General features: G+C 41.2%; 1 protein-coding gene across 1 annotated transcript; it reads left to right on the top strand.

Moving 5' to 3' along the window:
- The first annotated feature begins 1373 nt into the window (after positions 1 to 1373).
- On the top strand, positions 1374 to 6475 carry LOC143963599 (olfactory receptor 5V1-like). Its single transcript, XM_077473278.1, has 2 exons — positions 1374 to 1890; positions 3106 to 6475. Exon 2 carries the CDS (start codon positions 3935 to 3937, stop codon positions 4763 to 4765), a length of 831 nt encoding a protein of 276 aa, XP_077329404.1. The 5' UTR covers positions 1374 to 1890; positions 3106 to 3934; the 3' UTR covers positions 4766 to 6475.
- The last annotated feature ends 19658 nt before the right edge of the window (positions 6476 to 26133 follow it).

Consider the following 26133-nt stretch of genomic DNA (forward strand, 5'->3'; position numbering starts at 1 on the left):
TTAAACAAATACGGTCTTACTTAAGCGGCGCCTATTTCCTATTTTCATTCCACATGTTTTGGAGTGTGCTTCAACTCCCCATGCAAGGCTGCCCTGGTTACACAGACTGTGTAAAACAAATTTGAAGGCAGCCTTTAATAGAACCAAACAGAAATCAGAAGATAGACTAATTATTATTCAACATCACTAGAAAATACAAACCAGAAACTGTCACTAGATACACTAGGCAGCACTAACAAATGAGAATGATTATGGGGAAAAAAATGTGTTATATAACAGCAGAAGAATAAATAGCCCATGTATTACCAAAACCCCTGAAATTGTTATATGAATATGAATGCTCCATCAATTAAAGTGCAACTAAAGGCAAAATGTGTTTTATCTTTTTGGATAGACTAAGGGAAGGTTATAGCCCCCGTCAGTTGTTTTTTGTTTTTTGCCAACTGTGACCCATTGGGAAGATTTCCATTCACTTCCTGTCCCATAGCCAAAACAGGAGGTGAGAGAAGATACCTTCAAAGTGAGGAAATCCTGGTATGTCACCAGGGTGACCATAACTAGTACCCCCATTAGAAGATTTCCACTCTATTAGTTATTTGATGTCAACTTAAAATTTGGGATTTACTTTCACTTTGGATGATAACAGTAAATGGGACAAATAGAGAGGGTGACTCTGCCTAACGAGTGTAGAGGGAGCAATAACATCTGACAGATGTTCTAATCCTTCTCCATGCTATCTGAAACTCTAAATCTAAAAAAAATAAAAATAAAAAAAAAATAGTTTTGCCTTTAGTTACACTTTAAAGATAAACTAATGCATATCCACTATAAGAAGAATTCAAGGAAAGATGGACAGACAGGGGACAGCCCCCTGTGTGAATAGGGGGACTTATAGAAGTGAGTGATGTCCCCGTTGTAAATATATCAAGGTTACAAGGCCTTTGATCCTTCCTAATAGCACAGCACATATTGCCAGACAGAGGGAATGTGATGACTAGTACACATGAAGCATTCTATGCTGGAAATCTACATAAAGCATCTAATTTCTAATTTCAACAATAATTAATCTACATCACGACCCTAAGCATAAAGATAGAGCATGTACTCTATCTAGGGCAGAAAAGCCAATCACCTGTGGGTTTTAGCGGTGGTGGAAAGCCATGTCTTCCCAAGGGGCACTAAGTTATCATTTTTAATTGGGTAAACATAATCATACTGTATACTATACTCCAGAAAGACATTTTCAGGATATGTTTTGTCAATTTTTAATTTCAGAGATACCTTAAATGCTTCTGAAAGGTATAAAACGATTTTATAAACATACCTAGTATTACTATTGTTTATAATGAATTTTTCCTGGTACATGATTCTTTTCATTCCCTGCATATAGAATGTCTATGGAATGCTATGTACTTCAATTGTAAAAGCTTTGTCTATCCACAGGTTTTCCCAGTTTGCTCCCAAGGGAGGCTGCCATTTTTCGTCTGTTGGGGGTGGGAAGTTTGAAAACCTGCATCAACCCTGACTGTTACTACACTTTATTTCTATTTTCTGTTGTTTGTTGTGTTGTATTTATGAATATGTGATCTATTGGATAATTGATGTTCTTTGTTGTGATCCCTTTAGACTTCTTGCTGTCTGGAAAATCATAAATTAATCATATAAATTCCCACTGCACTTTTACAAAAGAGCTTTCCATGCTCTCCAAAGACCTATAAAGATCTGTAGTGTGAAAAGTATATAAATCTGTAAATAATAAAAATCAATCTACAGTGAAATATTAAGAGAACATACACTGTATTTTTAAAGGTTCTTCTTTCTTTTTTAAGTTATAGTGTTTTTAAAGGATATGTTTGAGGGAAATTGGCATAATTCAACATCTATTCACAGGTAATATAGTGGATGGAGGGTTAAAGGGAAATGATAAAGTCCTTCTGGGGGGGGAGGGAGCATTAAAGTGAACCTGTTGTCTTACCCTGCATGGGCAAAGAATAGGTTCACTTTAACCACTTTCAGACCGGACCAATTTGCTGGTCAAAGACCAGACCACTTTTTGCGATTCGGCACTGCGTCGCTTTAACTGACAATTGCGCGGTCGTGCGACGTGGCTCCCAAACAAAATTAACGTCCTTTTTTTCCCACAAATAGAGCTTTCTTTTGGTGGTATTTGATCACCCCTGCGGTTTTTATTTTTTGCGCTATAAACAAAAATAGAGCGATAATTTTGAAAAAAACGCATTATTTTTTACTTTTTGTAATAATAAATATCCCCCAAAAATATATAAAAAAACATTTTTTCCCTCAGTTTAGGCCGATACGTATTCTTCTACATATTTTTGGTAAAAAAAATCGCAATAAGCGATTATTGATTGGTTTGCGCAAAAGTTATAGCGTTTACAAAATAGGGATAGTTTTATAGCATTTTTATTAATAATTTTTTATTATTTTTTTTTTACTAGTAATGGCGGCGATCTGCGATTTTTATTGTGACTGCGACATTGTGGGGGACCCATCGGACATTTTTGACACATTTTTGGGACCATTGTCATTTATACAGTAATCACTGCTATATAAATGCAGTGATTCCTGTGTAAATGACACTGGCAGTGAAAGGGTTAACCAGTGGGTGGCAGTGTAGGGGTTAAGTGTTCCTAGGGGTGTGTTACTAACTGTGGGGGGGTTGGGCTTTCATTTAGTGTACACTGATCTCTGCTCCAATCACATGGAGCAGAGATCAGCGTCACTAGTTGCTAGGCAGAATGGAAAAATGTTGTTTATACAGCATTTCCTCCATTCGGCCGCTCCGTGAGACGATCGCGGGGATGCCCGCGGCGATCGAGTCCGCGGGTCCCGCGACCGGACTCACGGGGGTCCCGACCAGCGCGGGAGCAACGAATATTGGACGTACATGTACGCCAATATGCCTGCCCGTGCCATTCTGTCGACGTACATCGTCGTGCGCTGGTCGGGAAGTGGTTAAATCAGAATTAAACCCAAAACCAAAAATGTATTGTATTGCAGTTTACCAATCATTAGATGTGATGGCTGCATCCGTTTTCTTTTCTAAGATTTTTTCCCTTTGTTTTCACCTGATGAACTGTACAGTAACACACCTCCTGCATAAGTGAGACACATTTCAGGAGGAATGCGAACAGGAGGCACAGCGAACAGCAGCATTGCCAGTTTGACGGGAGGATAGTATTAAATGATGCCAAACTCCAGCTCACACTTTATAATCAGTTACAGAAAACAGTTTTCTTCTTTTGGGATAAATATTTTGCATGAATAAAAAAAGCTGATGATTTTAATCACCCCTGCCAGTGTTACATGATTTGTCTCATCCAAGTACACTGATACATTCTGCTGGAGAGCTTGAACTTGTGAAAAGCAACAGACTTGCTGCCTAGATCACCAGATGAAAGTAGAAGAAAGAACGTCTAAAAATGAAAACTAATTCAGCCATTGCATCTAAGAATTGCTAAGCTGCAATATAATAATTGTTTCTTTTTTGGGTTTAATACTGCTTTTAAAGCTTTGCTGTACCCTACTATGTTGAAGCAGAGGATGCCTTTAAATTAAACTAGTATAGTGACCTCCAAGAATAATCTCAGTTTATAGCTGACTGAGTTTTAACAGCCAGCTGCTCTGCTGCAACAAGTAAAAGCGCCTATTGGAGTCTTGATGGTACGAAAAATGTGTGTCTGTGTTACACTGACTTCTAGATAATGATAACGCAGCTATCGTTGAAAGGACATTTTTATTATGTATGCATTCAGTATATAGATAAAAAAGGAATAATAAAATGTTTCAACTTTTATATTAATAAATTAGGCATGGGCATGCAAATAATAATACTTTCCTGCAAACATTCCATATTTTGGCATTTTCTACAATTCAAGGTGTATCAGTAGTGCTTTTTTTAAACATTTTAATAATGTATTTGATTTCATTGATTGGAAACCTGCTTATGACTTCTCTTGTTTGCCTGACCTCCAAGCTGCACACTCCCATGTATTTCTTTCTGTGTAATCTTTCAGTACAAGACATCCTTTATATCTCCTCCATTTTACCAAAGCTCATGGCTATTACACTGACAGGGGACACCAGCATTTCATTCCCTGGCTGCATAATGCAGATGTTCATGTTTGTATTCTGCCTGGATGCTGAATTCTTCCTTCTGACCTCCATGGCTTATGACCGCTATGTAGCCATTTGTAAACCCCTTCACTATTCTGTGATCATGAACAACAGGCTTTGCTTTCTGCTGAATGTTTTATGTTGGATTGCCGGTGGATTAAATGGCATGATGCATTCCCTGCTGGTGTCTAATTTAGCATTTTGTAATTTACAGGACATTAACCACATTTTTTGTGAACTTAAAACAATACTAGCAATTTCTTGCTCTGATACCTCAAAAATTATTACCATTATTTTAATTGAGGGATTATTCATTGGGATAATTCCATTTTTTCTTATACTGTCCTCTTACATATTTATCATATCTACCATTTTAAAAATCCGCACATCAGAAGGTAGACTCAAGGCCTTCTCCAGTTGTTCTTCTCATTTGGTCATTGTTATATTACTCTATGGAACATCACTTGGGTTCTATATGAGAAAAGATACAGAACACTCACAAGAGACAGACAAACTTCTTTCCCTGTTGTACATTGCTGTTGTTCCAATGTTAAACCCATTAGTGTATAGTCATAGGAACAAAGAGGTCCTAAATGCTATGAAATTTTTTTTTAAAACACCCAAATGAATCATAAGCATTCAGTATTACATTAAATGAGTTTTGATGGACCGCTACCCTTTGCAAGATCCAAAAAGCACTTTACACTTTCAAATATTTTAATTGATTTAACTATGCATTAGTGTAGTTATATTGTGTTATTTGTTTACCTTATCTAGTAATGATAGGCTCAAATGTTGTGGCTGCAATTTGTAGTGTCATGGCTGATCAATTCTGTATCCATATATTGCTGCATCCAGCCTGTATTAAAACGGGAGAGTGCAAAAGCTGGTGCAGCTGTGTATGGGTAGCCAATCAGCATCTATCTTCAGATAGTTCAATTAAGCTTTGACAAAAAAAAAAAACCTGGAAGCTGAGCTGCACTAGATTGTACACCCTCTAGTTCTAGTAAATCAACACCACAGTGCTTAGTGCATTGCCTTGCCTTTTCCTCTGTGTCACATAACAAACGTGGAAGTGCTAGTGTAATGAAAACACATCTCTTTCAGCATGGTGAGATGTTAAATGCTCTGCCTGTTTGTATCTGTGTCAGATCAAATTAGTATTTAGCTCTCACCTGCACTAGTGCTAGACTGAGAGACCAAGAGACTATGGCATATGTCATTTCTTCACAGCAACTCACACTACAGACAGTGGTGATGCATTAACCTATACTGTGGCATGTGGCATGTCTTATGTTTAAACACAAACATCTCCTGACACAGGAATGTGAAGATTTACTCTACTATATGATGTGTGTACAGGGAAACAAATGACACAATGAAACTACATGGTCAATGCACACATTATGCAGGTAAAAAACACAAGGTGCAAGTAGAAAAGTTTATAATGCCTTTAAATGCAATAATTTTCTGAAGCTTCCACATGAAACTATCAGCATGTTATATAGCCTACATGATTAAACTATCAAAATCAATGACTGAAAGGTGAAGTGCACTGTGTAAAAAGGGCATAGATGAGACTCTGATTATATTGCTATGTAAGGATGGGCGAACAGTTTGGCCCAAGCATGAGTTCGGGCCGAACTTTGGCAGTTCAGACTTTCTACAAACAACCAAATTATCAGGTCGGTCAACAGTTTGTTCAACCCCCCGAATGACCACAATGCACTGCACCTCCGCACAGTGCATTGAAAGCCCTGACTGGCAAAATCAATGAAAGCTTTGCCCAATTAGGGCACAGAGCACTGTCAGAGCCATGATTGGACACTGTCATAATGACGGTATCCAATCATGGATCATTGCTCTTGATCCCACCACACACTATAAAAGTATTCTTTCTATAGCACTCATTTGTAGTGGTATAGTGGTGTGGAGAGAGATAGAACAGGGCTCTGTTCAGTGCTATTAGACAGTTAGTGTGCTACAGTGTGCTATTCTGATTCTATTGTCAGTGTAGAATATCAGTTTAGTGTGAATCTAGGGATAGTTCAGTCAGTGTGAGTGTAGTGCGACCATTCAGCTTTGCATTAGTGTGAATGTAGGGATAGTTCAGTCAATGTGAGTGTAGTGACGGACCGGCTCGCGCCGATATACATCGGCATTTTGAAGAGGGATATCTTTGTTATGGCAGTGAGCGGTCCGGTTTCCGATAATAGTGGTCTCTGTGGCAGATTTGCCACAAGATTACTTTTATTGATGGTGGGAGAGGGCCCCCACCCCGCTCTCTAGTGCCCTCTGCTGCTTACCGAGCCATCGGTAGCGGCAGAGGTGATCAGGTCCTCTGCCTGGCTTGGCATGGAGATGGATGAGGGGAAGATGGTCCCCACCCGTCTCCATACCACTGCAGGGCGGAAGTGGCATCAAAACGTCACTTCAGCCTATATCTCTAAAAATGGAATAAATGTTTGGAAATTCTGGTCTCCGGCCAGAAACATCAAAAGAGAATGCGAGCAGGGGGACTATTGCGGTGCACATTAAACATTTATATAAATTGAAAAAACAAAAGAGAAGCAATATATAAAAAAATTTTTTATCGTTTATTAAAAATAAAAACATTTTGCAATGCAACATATCAATAACTCATGGGGAAGGTGTAGTATTTCGACTAGTTTCGCTTTTCAGCTTCTTCAGGAAATACATGCATCTAGAGATATATACATAAATCACAATTAGATCAATAAAAACTGTATGAAGTAACCTTCAATAACGACACAGAAAAAATGGAGAAAAGAGCGATTGTACAATACATATCAAAATTTAGCAGGGTCTTACCCAGACGCCTTAGCCCCAGGGTAGCTCAGACATACCGGAGGGAGTCTCCCCCGGCGACTGGGAGGGGTATTGACCCAGACACAAGCCGATATCTAAATATATGGAAACATTGGTATTAAACTCACTAATTTAAAAATTATAACCCCGAAACCTTTCACAAGTAGTGACCCTGTGTGAGATACAGGTGTATTATCACAATTGGATAATCCAATATCGCTTCTCTTTTGTTTTTTCAATTTATATAAATGTTTAATGTGCACCGCAATAGTCCCCAAGCTCGCATTCTCTTTTGATGTTTCTGGCCAGAGACCAGAATTTCCAAACATTTATTCCATACATAATTGAGATGATCGTGCATGATGTAAATTTAATTTCCAATTTATTACTCTATGAGGCCATTCTTAATTTTTATATATCTCTAAAAAGCAAAAAAAAAAAAATTTAATGACATTTAATTATTTATTTATTTATTTGAGGTCTTTTTGACCCAAGAGCTCATATTTAAGAGATCCTGTCATGCTTTTTTTCTATTACAAGGGATGTTTACATTCCTTGTATTAGGAATAAAAGTGACACAATTTTTTTTTAAAAAGAACAGTGTAAAAATAGAAAATAAAAGGTAAAATAAATAAGAAAAAAAAAAAGATTTTTAAACATGCCCCATCCTGCTGAGCTCTCGTGCAGAAGTGAACGCATATGTGAGCAGCACCCACATATGAAAACGGTGTTCAAACCACACATGTGAGGCATCACTGCAATTGGTAGAATGAGAGCAATAATTCTAGCCCTAGACCTCCTCTGTCACTCAAAACATGCAACCTATAGAATTTTTTAAACGTCGCCTATGGAGATTTTTAAGGGTACATTTGTCGCCATACCACGAGTGGGCGCAATTTTGAAGCGTGACATGTTGGGTATCAATTTACTCTGCGTAACATTATCTTTCACAATAAAATACATTGGGGTAACTTTACTGTTGTCTTATTTTTTTATTCAAAAAAGTGTATTTTTTCCCAAAAAAGTGCACTTGTAAGACCGCTGCACAAATACAGTGTGACAGAAAGTATTGCAAAGACCGCCATTTTATTCTCTAGGGTGTTAGAAAAAAATGTATAATGTTTGGGGGTTCTAAGTAATTTTCTAGCAAAAAAAAAACTGTTTTCAACTTGTAAACAACAAATCTAAGAAAGAGGCTCGATGCTTAAGTGGTTAACACAGTATATGTTATTGCATTACTGCAAGGTTAATGCCGTATATTTCAGTGCATTATGTGCCGTTTAACGCAATACATTTCTGTGCATTAGTGCATGCTTAACACCGTACAGTTCAGTGCGTTACTGCAAGTTTAATGTCATATATTTTAGTGCGTTACATGCTGTTTAACACAGTACATTTCTGGGCGTTACTGCACGCTCAAAGCAGTATATTTATGGGAGTTACTGCAAATTTAAAGCTGTACAGTTCAGTGCATTACTGCAAGTTTAATGCCATATAGTTCTGTGCGTTACTGTTTAACATCGTATATTTAATTGTGTTACTGCAAGTTTAACAACGTATATTTAATTGAGTTACTGCAAGTTTACCGCCATATATTTCATTGCGTTACTGTAAGTTTAACACTGCATATTTCATTGCGTTACTGCACGTTTAACGCCGTATATTTCATTGGGTTACTGCAAGTTTAACACCGTATAGTTGTGTGTGTTACTGCACATTTGATGCAGTATATTATAGTGTATCCATGAAGTGTGTCTGTGCAGTGAATACTTAAATTAAAGTGCACCAAACATCACTTTCCATTGATTAAAATGCATCCACATACACATTAACACATCTTTATTATATTTTGTTAATAAGCACCCCCCCATTCCCCCATCATGTCTGGGAGGACAGCAAGAGAGGCAGACGTTCCAATGGCACTGTAAGGGGGCCAGCAGCATATGTGTCCACAGGCAAAGGTGGACGTGGTCAGTCCTCAGGCAGGGCATAATTTCCTCTGTTTAATGATGTTGCCCCTGCCACTCAGCCACAGCAAGCAGAGGAGGTGGTGGGCTGGCTTATTAAACCATCCCCATCCTCCTCATCCTTCGTCAGAGTGGCAAAACCTGCCTCCTGGTCCACAGCTATTCATGCCCTAGCCCCAGCATCAGGCATGGAGGAGTCAGCGGAGTTATTTCAACACAGCTTCAGCCACTTCCTCCCTTAGATTTAGAGTGACTGCACTTGAAAGTGCAATTTCAGTGCACTTTCAAGTGCACTTGCAGTGCAAAGTGGATGTGCCTTTTGTAAATAACCCCTATTGCGTTTTAAAAAAAAATGTACCTCTTCTTTTGTTTATAGCACAAAAAATAAAAACCGCAGAGGTGATAAAATACCACCAAAGGAAAGCTTTATTTTAGGACATCAATTTTGTTTGGGTACAACATCACGCGACTGCGTAATTTTCAGTTACGGCAATTGTCAATTGTCAGATACGGCACTGCTTCGCTTTACGCAGTGCCGTATCACAAAAAAATGTCCAAATCTTTTGGGGCTGAAGTGGTTAATAAAACGTTTCTGTTTAAAAAAAAATCCATCCTTGTGTGTGAGGAGAGGGGGGATATCCTCTTTCTCTTACCTGGTTCCAAGCTCTCTTTCTTCGCTCAAAGGTGTGACATCATCACATACTATACAGAGACATGCACCCTGTATGGTATGATGGAGAGGCTGGAGTGTGACCACAGCCAGTACCTTACACAGAACCTAAGTGGGACAAGGTCACAGCAGAGGAGGGAGAGGAGCAATAAATAAGGTAAAGCTGGGTACACACAGATTGAGATTTGTTCACTTCACCAGGGACTGGATATATTTCAATCAATGTGTAGCCTTCCCTGTAAGACAGAAGCCAATCATTAAATGAGCTTCTCTTGGACAAGACTACTGGAAACCTTGTTCTTGCAGCCAATTAGCTGCAGCACTAATCAGTGTTTTCTGATGGTGGAGAGTCCCTGCTGTCAGAATATGATGTCCAAGCAGGGGGGATTCCTGAATCCATACCACTTGTGTAGATGCAAGAACCCGTCAGCTAGCTATCTGAATAAAATAAAAAAATACACATATACCAACCTAAAGACAGAAAACCACAGCAGTGAAAAAAAAATAAAAAATCCCCTGAAACTTTCCATGCAATTGCATAATGTGCTAGTATGCATCACATACTGGCACATTATGAAATACTCACCTTACAACAAAGCCCTTTGACAGGGCGTAAATTTTCACCGGTCTTCCTAACAGGTTCGCAGGCTCTGGCTGTATGAATGGCTGGAGCCGCAATGATGTCACTCCTGTACATGCAGAGAAAATTTGAGAGGTGGTGAGGAAGGGTTGTATCGCTTCCACACAACCTGCTTTAACCCCTTGAACTCCACTTTGCATGCAGTTACAGGCCGCTTGCAGAGTGTCGCCTTTCACTTGAATGGGTCACGGTCAGTGGGTGCTACACCTGCTGAAAGCAACAGGGAGTACAATTGCAGCTGCAGCATGTGAACATGCCAAGCCGCTGCCTCTAAAGCTAAAAGATGGTAGTGGTTGAGGGCCAGTAAAAGCACAGCTGAACAGCAGGGTTTTACTACACCTCAACTGCTAGTGTGAACAATTACATGGTTTAATACATTTCTTTTTTTTTACATTTTGTAAGTGTTTAATCAAAACATGTTTTAATACATTTTAAAATGTTTGTTTACATTTATTTATAAAAGTGCGTGTATATATACACATACGCACGCACGCATGTGTGTTTGAGCCTTGGGGTGCACACCCTAATGCAATAGACTGCGCACGCCTATGGCTATACCACAATGGCAGGTTCCCAGTCACTATTTCTTTTCACGTAAGGCCATTCCAGCTCTCTACCATCACGTGGAAGGCAATATTGTGGCATCATTGGGCAAGGCAGTCAGCCGCATAGTCCATGTTACTGCTGACATGTAGTCCAGCAAGCATGGGCAGGGGTGCTATATTTAGTTCACAGCACACTGGGTAACTCTGCTTGCAACTTGGAAGGATGCAGCAGAGGGCTCAGTGCTGCAGCTTGTTGTGCCTCCATATCTCCATACAGCTGGTGATGATGGCAGATTTGTCAGCTCTACCCCTCCTCCTCTTCCATGTCCTCCTCATCTGAATTGTCCTATGAACCTCAAGTACCCCCTAAGTGATCAAAGGGCTATTCAATAAGTCAGGCTAAAAGGTGCCATGCAATGCTTCAGCTGGTGTGTCTAGGAGACAGGAACCACGCCAGAGCAAAGGTTCTTGCAGCTCTGCAGGGACAGGCCCAGAGGTGCTTCATGCCATGCCAGCTGGAGCAAGGAATGGTTGTGCGTGATAATGGCACAAACCTCCTGTCAGCCCTTAGACAGGGAAAATTGACACATGTGCCATGCCTGGCACGTCCTCAATTTGGTGGTGCAGCATTTCCTAAATAGATACCCAGGGTTGGAAGATGTACTAATGCAGGCCAGAAAAGTGTGTAGCCATTTTACACAGCCAGTGCTTGGTTGGCTGAAAATCAGTGGAAATTCCACCTGCCCATAAACTGCCTGATTTGTGACATGCCCACCGGGTGAAACTCAACTTTGGCAATCCTGCAGCAGCTGCACATGCAGCAGAGGGCCATCAACGAGTACCTGTGTGAGTATGGTACAATGACAGGCTCAGGCTGGCTCAGCTTTTTTTCCCCACGCCAATTGCTGCTCATAAAGGATGCATACATTGTACTGTCACCATTTGAGGAGGCCACAAGGATGGTGAGCTGTTACAATGCATGCATCAGTGAAACAATCCCTGTTGTGTTAATACTGGAGCAGAGTCTGCAGGGCATTATGAGCAGGGCACTCGAGGCAGAGCATCAGGACAAAGAGGAGGAATTCCTTTCCTCTCAAGACCCACTTTATGCAGACACCATTGTTCCTATGCCACAGAAAACACAAGAGGAGAGAGAGGAGGAGGAGGATTCTAGCAGTTTCAGAGGCATTGAAGCAGGGGAAGACATACGTCAAACTTTCCATCCCCCGAACCCTTGGGAGTAGTACTTGGCTGGGAGGATGCAGTTCCAGATACTGTAATCCTTAGTGACCATGAGGAGTCTGCTTCTCATGCCTCCACAAATTCGTGGTGCATGGACTCCCTCATGCTTTAAAGTCTACAAAAGGACCCAAGAATACGTGGTGTAAAGGAAAAGATCACTATTGGTTGGCAACCCTTCTTGACCACTGTTATAAGGGGAAAGTCTCAGAACTCATCCCATCCCCATAGAGAGTGCAGAAGATGAAATCTCTCGAGGACATCTTAAAGGGCAGTTTATTGAATGCTTTTTCTGACTCTGGTAGAGTACAGTGTTGTGGAAAATGACATTTTGAGGCTTCTGTTGGTCAAGAGAGGAGCGGTGGAGAAGGCGGCTACCTAAGTGATGATTTTCTAAATTCTTTTTGGTCCTTGCCACCCAGGGCTGTCAACTTCCACATGCCATCAGCGGCGTCTACATCACATGGTGGACTATTATCTAGGGCTGAAAACAGAGATGGAGAGCTTTCTAGTCAATGATCCACTGGCTTACTGGGTCATATGTGAAAACATGACAGAGTTTAAGCATGTGTGTTATTTGTTCAGCTGAGAATTTCAGCTCCAAGTCACGCTCCCATTCTCGGATAAAGGCCGGCTTTGATTTGGGGGGGACAGAGCCTAAAAGCTGGCAGAGTTCAGAGATCATATGAGGTGTAGGCTCTCTCTCAATGAACAGCCGTTCATATGGAATAAGAGTAGTGAGCTCCCTAATAGAACTTCCATGGATCTCAAAAAAATGGTGTAACTGTTTATATCACAACCAGTCCATTGGGAAGCATTCAAATCTGCCTGCCATTTCCAAGAACTTGCCAAAATTTGGGTTGCCGTCATCGACCCAGGATCCAAAAAAGGCCATGTGTTCTCCAGGATGGAACCAAAAGAAGCCTCCCAGTGGTGTCAGCGGGGACCCAGAGGGGACCAGGGAATATGAGGCTTTAGTGCGGTCCCAGACTCGTAGAACATGGGTAGTCAGTGGGGAAACCAACTCTGAGAACCCTCTGTGTTCCTGTGACAACCAGGGGGCATACGAAAGGTTACGGCCTGTCAGGCTCTTCTCCAGAGAAACACACATTTTTAAACGGGTATGAAAGTGCCAATTTAGAATTCGTTGGAGTACTATGGCCCCATAGTAGCGGCATATGTCAGGGAGGCCTAGACCCCTAATCTCTTTAGATCTCTGAAGCAGGGACACGGCCAGCCTCGGTTTTTTATTGTGCCATACGAACCCAACCAGTAAACTCTGGAGTTGGACGAGGAAGCTTTAAGAAAGAGGGATCGGTAACATCTGCATCAGGAAAAGTATCCTAGGGAGGACATTAATTTTAATTATATTAACCCGGCCTAGCCATGTGAAGGTTATCTTTCTCCAGCTTTGCAAGTCTCTACGTACCATACCCAAAAGTATAGGAAAGTTGGCAGATTACAACATTTAAAAATTATCAGTGAGTTGGACCCCAAGATAATTGATGGAAAATTTAGCCTAAGTAAACGGGAAAGCTTCCCGCAGAGTAGCAGCTAGCGTTTCAGGCAAAGTAATGGCAATACCTCAGACTTAGCTTAATTGATTTTAAAGTTTGATATTTGCCCGAAAAGTTGGAGTTTATGCTTAAGGTTTGGCAGCGAGACAAGGGGATTCATAAGGTGGAAGAGAACGTCACCAGCATAAGCTGAGAGTTTGTGTTCAGTGGACCACATTGTTATACCCCTAATGTCGCCACTTGCCCAAACTGTTCTAAGAAATGGTTTCAGAACCAGGGCAACAAGAGGAGAGAGTAGGGGGCATCCCTGCCTCGTGCCATTGCGCATCGGAGATCCAAGGGAGAAGAGGCTGTTTACCTGAACCATTGCACTTGGAGTCGTATAGAGGGCCATGATCCACTGTAGCATGTGACGGCCTAGGCCCAGGGCCTCTAAGACCACTCTGAGTTATGACCAGTCAACCCGGTGAAACGCCTTTTTCGGCATCAGTAGACAGAATGAGGTAGGGTAGGGAGCCTATGCGAAACGTGCCCAATGAATAAGCGGCGTGTTTATTTTCTCTTTTGACTTTAAATCTGAGGCTTATATTTATAGCTACATGATTTTATATTCATCTGTAATATTGACAACTTCTCTTTTGCCTGTTTCTTTTCTTAACTGCTTGCGGACCAGCCGCCACAGTTTTACTGCAGCAGGTTGGCTCCGTTTTCCAAAATCACGTTATATTACATGATCTTGCGAGGCTTACATAGTAAGCGCATGCCCCCTGCGAGCTCCGTGAGTCTGACTACGGGTCCCGCAGACTTGATGTCTGCGAGTATACCCGCAATTGTCTCACGGAGAGGAAGAACAGGGAAATGCTAATGTAACCAAGCATTTCCCCGTTCTGCCTAGTGACAGTACACTGATCACAGCTCCCTGTAATCGGGAAATCGGGAGAGGTGGTCAGTGTTGTGTCACAGCTAGCCCATTCCCCCTACAGTTAGAATAACTCCCTAGGACACACTTAACCTCTGCAGAACCCCCTCCTGGTTAACTCCTTCACTGCCAGTGACATTTTTACAGTAATCAATGCAATTTTATAGCATTGATTGCTGTATTGATGCCAATGGTCCCAAAAATGTGTCAAAATTGTCCAATGTGTCTACCATAATCTCTCAGTCACAATAAAAATCGCTGATCGCTGCCATTACTAGTAAAAAAAATTATTAATAAAAATGCCATAAAACTATCCCCTATTTTATAGACTCTATAACTTTTGCGCAAACCAATCAATAAATGCTTTATTGCGATATTTTTTACCAAAAATATGTAGAAGAATACGTATTGGCCTATACTGAAGAAAAAACTTAAAAAAAAAAAAAATTGGGGGATATTTATTATAGCAAAAAGTAAAAAATATAGTTTTTTTTTCAAAATTGTCGCTCTTTTTTTATTTATAGTGCAAAAAAAAAAAAATAAACGCAGAGGTGATCAAATACCACCAAAAGAAAGCTCTATTTGTGGGAAAAAAAGGACGTCAATTTTGTTTGGGAGCCATCGTGCAATTGTCAGTTAAAGCGACGCAGTGCCGAATCACAAAAAGTGCTCTGGTCTTCGGCCAGCCAAATGCCCCGGGGCTGAAGGGGTTAAACACTTAATTATTTTAGTCAACAATTAATGTAAGTTTAGTTTTCATTGCACAAAAACACTTCCTCAGAAGAAAACAAATATGCGAGCAAGCATGTATCTTTGACAATGCAACTATATTGTGAGCAGAAATACTGACACAAAAATATTGCCATCAAAACTTTAAACTATGGCTCTGCACACCCAAAAATACTCTTGTTCTAAATCATTGAGACTTTGCCATGCCTTCATCCTTAAGGCAGTCATCAAGACAAACTAATACATCTCCTTGACAATTAAAGTGATTGTAAACCTTTTTTTTTTTTTTTTTGGTTTTTTAAATAACAAACATATCATACCTCCACTGTGCAGTTCATTTTGCACAGTGTGGCCCCGTACCTTGTCTTCTGGGGTCCCACGGCGGAGCTCGCGGCTCCTCCGCTTCATTGGATTTGATTGATTGCAGTGGGAGCCAATGGCTGTGCTGATATCAGTCTATCTAATTAAGAGCAGAGAAACCCAGACAGAGAGAAAGAGAGCGTCTCCATTGAGGGAATGAATGGTCTCAGGTGAATAAAACGGGGGGGGGGGGGAGATAGGATGCATTAAGATTAAGGTGAAAAAACCTGAACCCCTTTAATTACTATTTGTAAGCGTAATAAGCACCTATACTCTATATACAAATATTAGTCAACGGAGTAAGAAGGAGACCTCTGGGTTTCTGGGGATCCCATTACCTTTACTTCACCTAGGCTTTTAAATCATCCACAAGCTCCACAGCTCCCGACAACCTGACACTTCTGCCTATTGGACAGAGTGTCTGAAGCAACCAGCACTCACAGTATGGATCTGGGGAGCCTGCAGTGTCCTGCCCTTCTCCTGAGCAACTGGAGAGGAAATATTTTGCCATCAGGTCATCTTTTTCCTTAACCCGCATAGAGTCCATAATAGGAGGGCAACCAAAAAAGTGGCCTCTACCTATCCCACTGAATTGACACCATTGAACAGTAGGGGTTAAATTCTACATTGGTCTCCTTCTTAGCCTTGGCTACAGGGCCCCAGAAGTCCTGCCCAATCAGACACAGACACTGACTGAAGAGCAAAGACTTGTTTATTTTGGCCTGTGTTTCATCTCAAGTACACAGGATGAGATGGGTGTTATTAATTATTTTCCACCAATAAGGGGTACATGTTTGGATGACATATTTCCTCTATAATAAGGGAAGATCCCATACTCATTATCATTATGCAATCATAACATCCACTTATTAGAATACATTGAATTATACATGAGCTATAGCATGATTGATATATTCATATAGAATGAGGGCAGGAGAGTGCGTGTATAAAATGTCTTAACTGTAGATAGAGAAAATGTTCTTTTAAGCTTCATTTTGTGAGAAGAACAGAGTTGGTCAAAGGATATTATTTTGGTAAGCGCGAGAAGGAAGTATATCTTCTCAAAGACATGGTTTGACCACCACTAAAATCGCAAAGGGACTTTCAGTACCTAGGAAAAAAAAATTGGGGGACATTGTATATATTTCAGTAAAGGCAAATATGGAGAAATAAGCCAGGCCAAAAATGCGAGTCCCTATTTTGAACAAATTTGTCAAAATAGGGTTTTAGGATGACGTAATTGAGGGAGCCAAGGTAAGGACTTAGAGCTACCTACAATGTCCAGTGTAGCCCAAAAAGGAAGGTCATGAGTAGCATGCAAATTGGATTTGGGGGCAATATTTGCAGCTACATAATACTGATAAATATTCAGAACTGCAAGGACTCCAAATAGTTTTTCTTTTCAAATAATTTTATGGTAGCAATCAATAAACAGTAACAAATAATCAGTTTTGGATATTGAAAGATAATTACAGTTTACAAGAGAGTATTGTTAGCGTGGTATAAAGAACAGTGCATTTGTTACGGAGATACAAAGATGACTAGGGTAACACAAACAACTGTGCTTAAGTTGGTTCTGGGTAGATCAAGCCATTTAGAGGCAGAGATCTACCGTAAAAATTAAGAAAAGGATCATAATATAATTCCGTGGGATGAGAGAGAGGCAACAGATAGATGTAACACATGAGTTGATCCTGTCACCATCGGTATAGGTAGGATAAGAGAAGGGGGTAGAGTGAAGGGGCGGAAAACAGGTCAGTTGAAGAAGTAAGAGAGGAAAGGCAAGTGCTGCCAGATGGAGGGGATGGGGGTGTCACATGGGCTTCCATCAGGTTTGGTTAAGGACCCTGGGGGACAGGGGAGGTTAAGTTCTAGGAGGTGTTTATCAAAGTCCGGGGGCAAAAAGTGTTCGATCCATGGCTGCCATATTTTAAGGAGCTGAGGGACTCTGTCTAAGATTGTGGCTTTGATTTTGTTGTCTATCATAGCTTGGGTGATTCTGATCTTGGTTTCCATTAAGTTTGGTGTTGGGGTTTTTCAGGCTTTAGCTATCGTTTGCTTAGCTGCGGTAGTAAGGTGTAGGAGGAGGCGGTTTTGGGCTTTAGTGCAGTCAATCATGATGTGGTTTAACAGTGCAGGGGCTGGATTGGGGTCTAAGGGAACCCGGAGTAGTGTAGAGGCCATCTGGAAGGTAGAGGTGCAGAAAAGCTGCACGATCGGGCCCTCCAAATAGTTTTTAAGCAAATAGGATGTACATACTAATATGAGGTTTGGAGGGCCCCTCAAACAAAATGAAGTATCTTTCGTTAATGAATCTGGAAGATATGCACCAATATAGATACTGGATGAACTCGAAATGCATATAACCATTTGGGAAGATACACTACTGTGCAAAAGTTTTAGGCAGGTGTTTGAAAAATGTTATAAATTAAGAATGGGTTTATATACAGAAGTGTCAATAGTTTAATGTTGGCAATTAACAAAACTGAAAGTAAATGAACAGAAGAGAAATTTAAATCAAATCAAGACTTTGTGTGACCACTCTTTGCTTTTAAAACAGCATCAATTCTTCAATTCTTTTAGGTACACTTGCACCAGTGGTGGTTTGTGCTTTTTTTTGGGGGGGGGCAGGAAACAAACACCCCCTGGTTGGTTGGTTGGTCTGTAGCACCCTCCCGCACTTAGCCCATCTAGGTTGTGAGCGGGCTGTGAGTTGCAGGTTCCTATAGGCGGTGGGCAGAGGCCCGGTTGCGGGCTCCTATGGGCGGGTTGCGGACTCCTACGGGTGGCGGGCGGGTTGCGGGCTTATATAAGGCCTTGGGTAGCGGGCTTGTTGCGGGCTCCTATGGGCAGTGGGCAGTGGCTCCTGTGTCCTCTCCTGCTCTTCTGCATCACAGTGGCTTCTGCATCACAGCGGCTTCCGCTATTTGGCTCCTCCTCCTAGGCGTCCAATAGGATTGCCTGTCCTTTCAGCCAATCAGGTGATGGGTCTCAAGACCGGTCACCTGATTGGCCAGGAGGAGGATCAGTGTGGCGATAGTGAATATTAATTCGCTATTGTCACACAACTGGGTGGGATCGGGGGTGCAGTGCTCTACACCCAGAGTCCACCCTTTTTTGAAGCCTATAAGAGCCTCTAGCTCTAATCATGTACTTCAAAAAAACAAACACCTGCTATTGGAATCCATATGTCCGATGCCCTGTATGTAGATCAGGGGGCTGGATGCATGGTTGGGGGGGCACCCGTGCGCCCCTAATGGACGGGCCGCCGCTGACTTACACACAGTTTTTGAAGGAACTCAGCAGGTAGGTTTTTCAAGCATCTTAGGGAACTAACCACAGATCTTTTGTAGATGTAAAATTAAAAAGATTGGTCAAAGCCGCACTTATGCGATACAGGAAGCAGAAAAAACACGAAGAGCAAAAAGCATACAAATATCTGTATATATAGGTTGCAGCCCCCCACCCAAGAAATCCCCACAAGGGTCTTTCAAAGTAATTAGTAATCTCAAGAAAGTGTGGGGTATCCGGCGCTACCTAATATTGAAGATGAGGGCCACCCTTATTTCCACTAAACCAAATATCACCACAAAACAGTAGGTTATTCGTAATAAATTCGTTGAAAGCAATCGAGTCCTCGCAATAAAAATACAATAGATTGTGAATAAAGGAAAAAAAATCATATAAAGTGCTTTTGTGCAAAAATCTGTGCCGTATATAATACTTGATGTCAGTTGCATGCAATTCACACAATTCCCTATGTGTGTTATATTAATCAACGTTAATAAACTACAAACTATCAGATGATCAAGTTGAGGTGCCACCTCATGAAAAAACCCCAAACAATATGGCTATGTGCAAAATTGCAAAAAAACCTTAGCTAGGTATATGTGTATGAAATATACAGTGGTGTGAAAAAGTGTTTGCCCCCTTCCTCATTTCCTGTTCCTTTGCATGTTTGTCACACTTAAGTGTTTCGGAACATCAAACCAATTTAAACAATAGTCAAGGACAACACAAGTAAACACAAAATGCAGTTTGTAAATGAAGGTGTTTATTATTAAAGGTGAAAAAAAATCCAAACCATCATGGCCCTGTGTGAAAAAGTGATTGCCCCCTAAACCTAATAACTGGTTGGGCCCCCCTTAGCAGCAACAACTGCAACCAAACGTTTGCGATAACGTGCAATGAGGCTTTTACAGCGTCCTGGAGGAATTTTGGCCCACTCATCTTTGCAGAATTGTCATAATTCAGTTACATTAGAGGGTTTTCGAGCATGAACGGCCTTTTTAAGGTCATACCACAACATCTCAATAGGATTCAGGTCAGGACTTTGGCTAGGCCACTCCAAAGTCTTCATTTTGTTTTTCTTCAGCCATTCGGTGGTGGACTTGCTGGTGTGTTTAGGATCATTGTCCTGCTGCAGAACCCAAGTTCGTTTCAGCTTGAGTACACGAACAGATGGTCGGACATTCTCCTTCAGGATCTCTTGGTAGACAGCAGAATTCATAGTTCCTTTTATCACGGCAAGTCTTCCAGGTCCTGAAGCAGCAAAACAGCCCCAGACCATCACACTACCACCACCATATTTTACTGTTGGTATAATGTTCTTTTTATGAAATGCAGTGTTCCTTCTACGCCAGATATACTTGGACACACACCTTCCAAAGAGTTCCACTTTTGTCTCATCGGTCCACAGAATGTTGTCCCAAAAGTCTTGGGGATCATCAAGATGTGTTGTGGAGAAATTGAGACGAGCTTTGATGTTCTTTTTGCTCAGCAGTGGTTTTCTCCTTGGAACTCTGTCATGCAGGCCATTTTTGCCCAGTCTTTTCCTGATGGTGGAGGCATGAACGCTGACCTTAACTGAGGCAAGTGAGGCCTGCAGTTCCTTGGACGTTGTTGTGGGGTCTTTTGTGACCTCTTGGATGAGTCGTCGCTGCGCTCTTGGGGTAATTTTGGGCGGCCGGCCACTCCTGGGAAGGTTCACCACTGTTCCATGTCTTCGCCATTTGTGGATAATGGCTCTCACTGTGGTTCGCTGGATTCCCAAAGCTTTGGAAATGGCTTTATAACCCTTTCCAGACTGATAGATCTCAATTACTTTCTTTCTCAATTGTTCCTGAATTTCTTTGGGTCTCGGCATGATGTGTAGCTTTTAAGGATCTTCTGGTGGACCTTACTGTGTCAAGCAGCTCCTATTTAAGTGATGCCTTGATTGTGAACAGGTGTGGCAATAATCAGGCCTGGGTGTGGCTAGAGAAATTGAACTCAGGTGTGGACAACCACAGTTATAGTATGTTTTAACAAGGGGGGCAATCACTTTTTCACACAGGGCCATGATGGTTTGGATTTTTTTTCACCTTTAATAATAAACACCTTCATTTACAAATTGCATTTTGTGTTTACTTGTGTTGTCCTTGACTATTGTTTAAATTGGTTTGATGTTCCGAAACACTTAAGTGTGACAAACATGCAAAGGAACAGGAAATGAGGAAGGGGGCAAACACTTTTTCACACCACTGTATATCATCCAAATTACTTATATATTTCTTATTTCTATGCACTTAATTATATATATATATTTTCTCCTTTTGTTTACAATATATAAGTAATTTGGGTGATATTTGGTTTAGTGGAAATAAGGGTGGCCCTCATCTTCAATATTAGGTAGCGCCGGATACCCCACACTTTCTTGAGATTACTAATTACTTTTGTAGATGTAGTTTGCCTCAAATCCTTCTCTTTCTTCATGCAATCCTTGACACACTTAATGATTTTAAGATTAGGGCTCAGTGGGGGCCAAACCATAACTTCCAGGACCCTTTATTGTTCTTTGCACTGAAAATAGTTCCTAATTACATTGGCTGCATGTTTGGGGTCGTTGTCATGCATAGTTTAGCCTTGTGTCCACATCAGAGGTATAGTTTTTGGCAGCAATTCTTCCATGAAGACCACATCTGGCCAGACTTCTCCGGCAGTAGATGAGTGTACCTGGGTCCCACTGGTTTTCACCAGTTATTTGCTGGTGGCACTGATGCAGATCTTCTAATGATGAAGGGAAGTAAGAATGATGTATCTTTCAGATGCTGCATTGGGTTTCCTTGGCAGACCACTGCGTCTAAGGTCCTCAATGTTGCCCGTTTCTTTGCATTTCTTCAAAAGAAATTAAACAGCACATCTTAACCACTTCCTGCATCCATAAACTTCCTCCCAGGCATGAGGTGGCCGTGTGCCCCCTGTGGGGTGCGCGTCGCGCCCTGTGATCACTGAGTCACTGAGACTCGGCTGAGCACAGATTGGAGTAAGGGACCCATTCCGGCCCCTTACCAAGTGATCAGCTGTCAGCCAATGACAGCTGATCACGTGATGTAAACAGAGGATCGGTAATAGCTTTTTTTCTCCTCACAGCTGACAGCATGAGCTGTCAAAAAAAGCTGATCACTAACTTCTGTCAAAAGAACATCGATTCCGAACAGGTAAAGCCACTGCCGCCTCATCTGTGCCCACCAGTGCCTTCCGCCAGTGACCACCAGTGCCACCTGCCAGTGCATATCAGTGCGCCAATCAGTGCCACCAGTGCCACCTACCAGTGCTCACAGTGCCCCCTATCTATGCCAACCAGCATCACCTATCTATGCCCATCAGTGCTGCCAATCAGTGGCACCTATCAGTGCTGCCTATCAGTGCCACTTACCAGTGCTCACCAGTGCCACCTACCAGTGCTCACAGTGCCCCCTATCTATGCCAACCAGCATCACCTATCAATGCCCTTCAGTGTGCCCATCAGTGCCCATCAGTGCAGCCTCATCAGCGCACATCAATGAAGGAGAAAAATGACCTGTTTGCAAAATTTTATAACAAACTATATAACTGTTTTGATTGTTTTTTTCAAAAATGTTGGTCTTTTATCAAAAAATGAAAAACCCAGCAGTGATTAAATACCACCAAAAGAAAGCTCTATTTGTGGGAAAAATTATAAAAATGTAATTTGGGCACAGTGTTACATGACCTCGCAATTGTCATTAAAAGGGACAGCACTGAAAGCTGAAAATTGGCCTGAGCAGGAAGGGGGTTTAAGCTCTCAATAAGTAAGTAGTTAAAACCCCAGTTTGCTTTGAAATCTTTGCATGGGAGATACCTTGCTGATGCAGTATAACTACCTTGAGTCTTGTTTCTGTGTTCAGTCTTGCCATGGTGTATGAACTGTGACATGAAACTGTCTTCCACAACCTCACATTTGTAGCAGAGTTTGGCTGTTCCTCACCCAGTGTTAAGCCTCCTATACAGATGTTTCTTTTTCAGGTAATGACTGTGTTTCAACCGACATATGAAATTGATGATCATTAGCAATATTCTTGTTCAATTATCTTATTAAAGATTATCTGAAAACACTGAATGTAATGAGTAAAGAGAAAAATTTTACATCATAACATTAAGCTACTTTTATTACAGGAAAGTATATCTCTAGTCGCATATGACATCTTATAATTATTTAGTTAAGAATTAAATTAAGACAGATCAATGCAGTACATTAATAATTATCTATCTATACAAAAATCAACCTTATATATATAAATTTATGTAGAGTCGCTAGTATATTTGGTGCTCTTTTTTAAATAGTGGAACATTATGATTAATCTCCCGCTGATTTGGAGCCTAATATCAGCATAATATTATGGTATGTCAACCAACCAACTATAGTGGAGTTAAATAGGTAATATGAAAAATAAGGAGGGGAAGGGGTTTACAGCAAGGAGGGGAAAGAAAGCAAGTAGGAAGAGGGAGGGATAAGAGGTCCCTGAAGGTAGGTTACTCCCAGAGGGTAATGAAATCTATACATTAAATCCTCTACCATGGTAAAGGTACCTGGTCTTCAAAGTCTTCAAAGCAAATAATGTTTAATCCATGGTTTCCATAGATTATTAAACTGTTTGTTTTTATCTAAAGCTTTCATCTTTGCATGTAACAGAGTTTGGTTCATTCTGTGTTTGGTATTGGCTAAATTCAGAGTAGGTGTTTTCCAAGCTTTAACTATAGTCTGTTTAACAGCTGTTAAGAGCTGTATTAATAATTTAAACTATTTTTGTTGCAGAGATATCAGTCTTAAGTTTGGAAGGGACAATGCCGGGTCAGGTGTAATAGTGCTTTTGAACATTGCTGAGGCAAGCATGAAAATAGATTTCCAAAATTCTTGTACCACTGGACATTTCCAACATATGTGTAAATGTGAACCCAGTTTTGAACAGCCACGAAAACAGAAGGCCAAATGATCTGGAACATATTTAGGGATTCTAGCTGGAACTAAGTACCATCCTGTGAGTATTTTGTATGCAGTTTCAATTGCTGTTACATTTGGTGAGGATGATTTTGTTATGGACCATATCTCAGACCATTCTGCTGTATCGATAGTACGACATAGATCATTTTCCCATTTGGCCATTTGTCCACATTAGAGGGTGGAGATGCATCAGCTTTAGTAATCAATTGACAGTGATGAAATCCTTCCCCTACAATGTGGATCTTTTATTTTTTATAGCAATCTTTGTATTTAAAGAGCGAGTGTAGAAAATTGTAATTTGTAAATATCTAAATAATTCAGATTGGGGAAGCCCATAGTATTTACATAAATCTGGAAAAGGTAATATTAATGAACCTGAAACCAAATTGTGTAAGCATGAGATACCAGCCTTTGACCAGGCTTGGAAAGTCATGGGGGGAAGTCCATGCCGGAAGGGTCTGGTATGGAATTTAGGGGGACCCTCACGCATTTTTGTAAATTTTATTTCGGGGTTCCCCTGTGGGGAAATCCCCATGCCGTTTTTATCAATGAACTTTTATGTGTATATATATATCATATTCATTGTAGCCGCGAGTACTTTTAAATGACTTTTTCCCTTTAGAAATGTAATTTTGCTGTCAGACTGTTCTAAACACAGGGAAACATGCTCCCCTTTACAAGCATACTATAGACACCCCCTAGGTACAAAATTTAAAGGAATATTACCCTTTTATTGTTTCACTTTAAGTATTATTAAAATCACTGCTCCTGAACAAATTGCAGTTTTAAACCTTTTTTTTTGCATTGATACATGTCCCCTGGTCAGGACCCAGGTCCCCAAACACTTTTTATGACAATACCATGCATATAAGCCTTTAAAATTATCTCTTTTGATTTCTCCCATAGACTTTTAAAGGGTGTTCCGCTGCCGCAAACACCCAAAATTGTTTGCTGTTCACTCATCCCTGGTGTTTCGCTTGTTCGCCGAAGAATGAACATTATGGGGCGTTCGTGGCAAATTCGAGAGCCGCGGAATGCCCCATAATGCACTGCGAGATCGCAAAGATTTGAAGGCTCCGATGTTGGTTCCCAGGTTGAGGAAGGGAGTAACGTGAGCCTAGAGAGAAGGGGTGCCCAAGAAGGACAAGAAACTGGCAGTCATGTTCCACCAACTACAGCATACTCTCAGATTTGCTCCAGTGACGAGGAGAGAGGGGATGATGAGGTCACTGACGCTACATGGGTGCCTGATAGAAGAGAGGAGGAGGAGAAGCAGGAGGAGGAGGAGGAGGCACAACTCTGATGAGGCAGGATGTCCTCTAGGGGGCAGCTTAAGGGCAGCCACCCTACTGCATCACACTGCAGAGTTCCGCAGGTGCAGTGCACTTCTGACTCCCTGCTGATTTTGAAAAGTTCCTTGGTCTGGGCCTTTTTTGACACATGTGCAGCAGATCACACCATTGCTGTTTGCAACCTATGTCTGAAGCGGATCAAGTGTGGCCAGAACAGCAGCTGCTTGGGCACTAGGGATGAGCCGAACACCCCCCGGCTCGGTTCGCACCAGAACTTTCAAACGGACCCCAAATTTGAACGAACGTTAGAACCCGATTGAAGTCTATGGGACTCGAACGTTCGAAATGAAAAGTGCTAATTTTAACGGCTAATATGCAAGATACTGTCCTAAAAAGGGTTTGGGGACCTGGCTCCTGCCCCAGGGGACATGGGTCAATGCCTAAAATGTTTTTAAAAATGGCCCATTTGGCGGGAGCACTGATTTTAATGACGATTAAATAAAAATAAAAAAGTATTATTCCTTTAAATATGGTGCCTGGGGGGTGTCTGTAGTATGCCTGTGAAGTGCCACGTGTTTCCCGTGTTTAGAACAGTCCCTGCACAAAATGACATTAAACGGAAATAACACCATTTAAAACTGCTTGCGGTTTTAATGTTATATCTGGTTCCTGCAATATGGTTGAAAATCATTGAGAAAAATGGCATGGGTAGCCCTCCCTGCCCATTACCAGCCTATTTGGGTGTTGTACGCATATTAAGGGGAACCCTGTACCCATATTAAAAAAAGGAAATGCGTGTGGCCCCCAGGCCCTATATACTCAGAACAGCAGGATACAGGCGGTGCAAACAAGACAGGGACTGTGTAGGTTTGTTGTGTTAAGTTGAATCTGTTTGTAATTTTCAACTGGTACATTTTTAAAGTGTAGCTCCAGTCCAAAAAAACTATTTTTAAGCTTTTTGGAAAACATAGGGAAGGGTTATCACCCCTGTATAATTTGTTTTGTCGT

The sequence above is a fragment of the Lithobates pipiens genome, unplaced genomic scaffold, assembly GCF_037356315.1.
Source record: "Lithobates pipiens isolate NorthernLeopardFrog02 unplaced genomic scaffold, aLitPip1_a1.2 Scaffold_8, whole genome shotgun sequence".
Classification (NCBI taxonomy): domain Eukaryota; kingdom Metazoa; phylum Chordata; class Amphibia; order Anura; family Ranidae; genus Lithobates; species Lithobates pipiens.

Coding starts and splice junctions, on each gene's coding strand:
- LOC143963599 (XM_077473278.1), top strand. CDS start 3,935: ATGTATTTGATTTCATTGATTGGAAACCTGCTTATGACTTCTCTTGTT.